At 43.4% G+C, this 6,000-nt stretch overlaps 1 protein-coding gene across 2 annotated transcripts in view; it reads right to left on the bottom strand.

The window, feature by feature from the left end:
- Positions 1-2,617: 2,617 nt before the first annotated feature.
- The window catches only part of LOC148518862 (alpha-2-macroglobulin-like), a 167,906-nt gene continuing 164,523 nt past the window's right edge, over positions 2,618-6,000 (bottom strand). For both annotated transcript variants that reach the window (XM_088476976.1, XM_088476977.1), the window contains exons 35-37: positions 5,946-5,987; positions 3,338-3,472; positions 2,618-2,702 (exon numbers count right to left, since the gene is read on the bottom strand). In XM_088476976.1, coding sequence (XP_088333102.1) covers positions 2,677-2,702; positions 3,338-3,472; positions 5,946-5,987 — 203 coding nt within the window. In that variant the 3' untranslated portion in view covers positions 2,618-2,676. The remainder of the gene's footprint in view (positions 2,703-3,337; positions 3,473-5,945; positions 5,988-6,000) is intronic.

The following is a 6,000-nucleotide window of genomic DNA, read 5'->3' as shown; positions in this document are numbered from 1 at the left end:
GCTAGCGGCCAAAATGATGGTCGCGATGGTCAAGACCATCGCGACCATCGGGCTTGCGACGAGACCCTTGCAGTAGTGTCTCGCTGCCGCAAGCCCTGGAGTGCTTTTGGCTCTATCAGAGCCCTACCCATCCCTCCCATAGACTAACCCTAACCTCCCCTCCCATAGCCTAACCCTAACCTCCCCTCCCATAGCCTAACTCTAACCTCCCTTCCCATAGCCTAACCCTAACCTCCCCTCCCATAGCCTAACCCTCCACTCCTATAGCCTAACCCTAACCTTCCCCTCCCAAAGTCTAACCCTAACCCTTGCTTCCCGCAACCTAACCATCCGCTCCTGCGGGCCTAACTCTAACCCTCCCCTCCCGCAACCTAACCCTCCCCTCCTGCAGCCTAACTCTAACCCTCCTCTCCCACAGCCTAAACCTAATTCTCCCCCTATTGTCTCACCCTAAACCTAACCCTAATGGGCCTTATTCAGACCTGTTTGCTATCTGCGTACGCTCGCTATATGCGTATGCAAATTTGTCAAAGTGACGCCACGGGAAGCGATCGCTCGCCAAGGCATAAGCACGCCCACCATGTCTTAGCGAGCGGCCACTTTGTGTATGCATACGCCCAATTGCACAGGCAGAGCCACCCACCAGCAACACGGGGGTTGATGGCGGCCGGGAGATTTGCCTACTTTTCCAGGGGATCTGTAAGCGCCACCAAATATTCGGGAGACTCTCGGCCATCCCGGGAGAGTAGGCATGTATGATTTTGTACCTGGTGGAAGGGGTCATATTGGAGGGCTGCAGCTATTTCATATAGTCCTAACCACAGCACTACTGTTGGTAATTCATTTGAGAGGTGAGGAATTAAATTTTTTATTTATTTATAAATAATTATTCTCATTAGCAGTATTTATCTTTATGCCATCAATTAGGTATATGCAAAAGATGGATTTGGAGATACAAACTAAGCTTACTAATCTAAGCATAGAGGGTCACAAGTGCAAGTTGCTTGTTACTTTAAATTCACAAGTGCAAATTGTTTACTGTTTTAAATTCAGACAGATTTGTTTGGTGTAGCTGGCTCTGGTGATGGTACTGGCAGAGATTTGGGCAGCTGGATGTTGATGCTGAATGTTGAAACAGAGGTCATCCTCAGTAAAACTCAGTCATTCTCCCTCCATAGCTCTATATATTATCTGTTATCACTTTAGGTGGTGACATCAGAGGACATTAAACTTACATGTGAGACACTTGGGTGAATATCAGGATTTGATCACTAACATATGACTTTTTCTATATAGGATTTTTTTTAATGATCGTGTGTCAATATACAGAGATACTACTTTGTAATGCTCTTTTTATCATCTTGTTGTAGGAATTTATTGTTTATGGCTGAAATGGTAAAAAGTATCTAAGAATTATGTATAGAATTTTCTACTGTCAAGCAGTGGGGGGATCTGTATACCATGGCTAAAGATTATATTTGCATTTTAAAATATTACTTGAATTTAACAGGAAATTATTGAAAAAGATGCATCTTTGAGACATTATGCAAAGAGTAATTTAGCCAGAATTTGTTTGAAATTAAGATAAGAACTATTGCTTAAAACATCTGATGTATAAATAATCAGGGGTGTATCTACCCCTTTGCCAGGATGGCACTCACCAGGGGCACCGGACGACACCACCCAGGGGAGTCATCCCATCCCCACTGGGCCAATTCACCAGCCCCCATCCGACACAGGTGGCCAGTACAAAAGAGTTTTTTTGTTGTTGTGATGTCACACCGCATTGCACCACTGAAAAGCAGATGAGCAGCATCCCGGTACAAAGGGGAGCAGCTGCCAGAAGAGAATACAGTAAGTGAGACTGGAGCCAGAGGGATGTAAGAGTATGGATTGATACAGAGACCCTTGAGAGACAAGGAAGGGGGGGCATGGAGAGACACGGAGGGTTGACACAGGGGGGTCTTGGAGTGACACAGTGGAGTCAGGAGAGACACAGTGGGTGACATGGGGGACCTTGAGTGACACTGGGAAGCCAGGAGAGACACAGGGGAGCCAGGAGAGACACAGGGTGGGCCTGGAGAGACACAGGGTGGGCCTGGAGTGACCGAGGAGGAGACCTGTAGTACCAAAGGAGGGGACCTGGAATGACACAGTAGGGGGCCTGAATTGACACAGGCGAGCCTGAATTGACACAGGGGAGCCTAGAGTGACATGGGAGGGGCACCAGTCCCTTACTTTGCCAGGGGCGCTCAATACACCTCTGTAACTAGATGCACCCCTAGATACACCTCTGTAACTAATATGAATATGCATTGATTTATAACATTTATTACAAATAAGCCACCCACAATATTATACTGTGTATTGTTTATTGAATGTTGCATTACAGGAAACAGAATCCTTTAGCTTGGGTCGATGATGGAGTTATTTTCCTGTCTGCTACATGCTGGTATACTGTATATATTCATTGTCGCAGGGGACACAGTGGGCCTAATTCAGAGTTATATGCTATTGTACAGTGATTGTTTCTTTGGATGCAGCTGATGTACTAAATATGCTAATGCCTGCAGGAGGCATCGTCCTTCCACCATGAGAGTAGTACACAAACCATTGGGTTTCCTTACAACTCTGATTCAGGCTCAGTGATTGATGTCTTCCAATTCTAATTCTTCACTAGTGAGATTCTTCTTTTTCATATCCTATTTTAGAGAGAATTAGATCAGATTATTATACAATCACTGTACATGATACACTGACAACATTTAAACATGACGAGAGAGCGAGAGAGAGAGAGAGAGAGAGAGAGAGAGGAAGAGAGAGAGAGAGAGAGAGAGAGAGAGAGAGAGAGAGATGTATGGGTCCGGATTTCTGAAATCCGAAAACACCTGAATGGATCAAGGTTCGGATTCACTTTTGTGTCCTGGTTCGGATCTGTGGCCGGTTCAGAACTGGGATTTAAAACCGAACTTGGACATTTTTGCGTTTTATATTGATTTTATCAACTCATACATTTTTAGTCAATTTTTTATCCGAATCTAAAACCAAAACCAAAACATTTTTGAGCATGGTTTTGCAAAACCAAAACATGAAAAATGAATCTAGATCCAAAACAAAAACAAAAACACGGGGGTCTGCGCACATCTCTAATATAGTAACAGTTAAACTTGGATACAGTAAGTTTAAGTTGACATGAAATTACTCTAAGCAGAGTTTTAGAAATGAAAAACCAGATTATAAATTATAGATAGCCATGAAACATTTCAACCAGAAGAGCAGAAGATTAGAACTTTGGGACAGGGAAGATCAGAGTGTCTAATATAAATTATAGACAAACCTTGGAAGAAACACCATTTGGCCTGAGTAATACTGGAATCAAAGCAACAGGCTTTCTGCTCACACTCCTCCTTGGTAATACCCGCATACCCGCAATCCGCCCTCACAGAGACACCGACTTTGCAGTGACCTTTCACTGGGAGAGATACATGGAGGGGTCATTGCTAAGAGAAAAACCTTGGAAGTTCATAGATACTCATCACAAGTTATAGATTCAGTTTAATGTTTATATAATTGACTCAAAGAGGCTTTATTTCTCATTCAGTATGTGTGGCATATAGACTAAAAAACCTGCGGTTTCGGGGAATACCCACTAATATTAAGTATCACCCCAATGTATGAAAGTAGAATGGAAGCAGATACCTCAATATTTGCCATGGTCCCTCAATATCTGACAGCAGCCACACCCCCTATGGGATTGTCAGATTTACCAAGCTCCAGAATACAAAGCATCCTGGAGTTTGGCCCTGGCAGCTAACGCCATCTGAATTTGATGTTAGCCATTGTAGCCTACGGGCTACATTCTGCAAAAATTGGTGGGCTAGGGTTCTTCCAGAACCTTCTCCACATGGCTGCTGCAGATGGGCAAAATTAATACAATTACTGATTATTATTATTATTGTCTGTGTGTAGGTCTAAGTGTACAGCTTGTAGTTGTGTCTTGTGTGCTGAGCAATCATGGGATGGCCTATTGTGCTAATGAAAGCCATTGATATGATCTATTTGTGAGTTCTCTCTAGAGGAATGTTTAAATGCTATTTACCACTCCATTTGTAGGAAGAATTTACCCACTCCAAACGGAATCTCAGTATTGAATGAGGAGTGAGGAAGTGGACTCAATTCCGTTAAAATTGGCTATATATATAAAAAAATCTTTATAGGTGGCGCTAACAGGACATTTAAATTAATACCTGTAATTTACTAACTAGTTTCCAATGTTTCAGACTCCTTTAATAAGACTTTCCCCAGGGACTACAAAGGTATGCATGAAACACAGTTTAAATACATAATGTGTAACCATATGTGTAACCATGTGTCAAATGTCCCAGATACATTTTTCTATCTTTTGTTTTATTATTCTCTCAGTGATACTGTGAATATTAGTTTACAAATATTACATAGAAAACATCTGTGCACTTGGAGAGATATTTTTAATTCCAATACAATGTTGTAGATTTTGAAATAATGTTTATAATTGCTTTCAACCAAATTGAATGGACATTTTTATGTTTTTGGGTCAATGGAGTGAGTAAAATTTGGTACCCTGCCCAGGTGCCAACACATAATCCGCCATTGTGTTTCTCACTAATAAGCAAATAATTTGAAGACATTTAGGGCCTGATTCATAGCCGAACGCTCTGACAGAGCGCTCGCTCTGAATCAGGACCGGCCTTCTGTTTTTTTAGAGCGGCCTCCTGGCTGCTTGCATGGCGCTATAGCGAGCGGCCAGGAAGATGGTCACGATGATCAAGACCATCGCAACCATCGGGCTTGCGACGAGACCCTTGTGGTAGGGTCTCATTGCCGCAAGCCCTAGAGTGCTTTCGGCTCTAACAGAGCCGAAAGCACTCCCACTGACATCACTTGTGATGTCAGTGGGGCCGGCCCGAGACGGTAGGCGTTTCCATGGGAACGCCTCCATCTGGGCAGCCAAGCCCCCGGCCGCGCCCACCAAAGGGGGCGTGCTGTCACTCAACATCAACAGCACACCCCCTTTGGTACGAGACGCGGAGCGACGGATTGCCCGTCGCTATCCGGGTCTCGCACATGCGCACGATGGAGCCGGTGCATGTGCATGAGATGGTGCATGCGCACTGGGCCACCATCGACCCGCTTGCGAGCGCATAGCGCTCGCGAGCGGGTCTGAATCAGGCCCTTAGTACCTTAACTTCATAAGGATTTGCGATTATAAGACTTTATTTATTGCATGGGAACTCCAACTGTCGGAAAATGACCTGATGTATACCTGTTCTCTGGAGCTCATTGGGATGCTTTTGTCTCCTTGACTGCTGTTAAAGGTCACCCCAAAGATTATCTCTGTTTTGTTTTTACCAGTGTATATCCCATTGGCAATGTCCAGAATACATTTTCTCATAAAACATCCTTCTCCTAATATTAGCAATTAACTGCAGAATCAATCACACACAGACCTGTCTCTAGCAGTACATATAATTCTAAACTGCACACAATCTATCATACTGTATATTTATGCATGATAAAATGTTACTGAGAGTTTTCTTTTACTTATTGCTATCGGTGTGCAAAATCCGCCTCCTATACCTGAGTGACATCCATATGGTTTACTACAAGCCGTACAGTGCAAACAGCCAACAAATTCAAAACATCCAATCAGCATCTGTGTTTACTATGTCGCTGGGTCCAAAACCCGCACTTTATACCAATTTTCAGCCTGCCAAACATCAACAGTGATTTACTATTACACCCTATAAATCACACTCTAATAAATCAAACATTTTGGGCATCAGAATCGCTGACAAATTGTATTAAGTCTGAAGTCACTGCCAAAATCACACTCCATTACATTTCCCCCAAAACCTCTGCATTACAGGACACATAACTACGCTGAAATATTCAAAGAGTTTGCTTACTTCCAGCACAAGGAGAGTTGTACTCGGTCACAGCACGTATATCTAGAACAGAAAA

The sequence above is a fragment of the Taudactylus pleione genome, unplaced genomic scaffold (assembly GCF_031769625.1).
Source record: "Taudactylus pleione unplaced genomic scaffold, aTauple2 ptg000198l, whole genome shotgun sequence".
NCBI lineage: Eukaryota > Metazoa > Chordata > Amphibia > Anura > Myobatrachidae > Taudactylus > Taudactylus pleione.
This window is presented reverse-complemented; position numbering and strand designations above follow the sequence as displayed.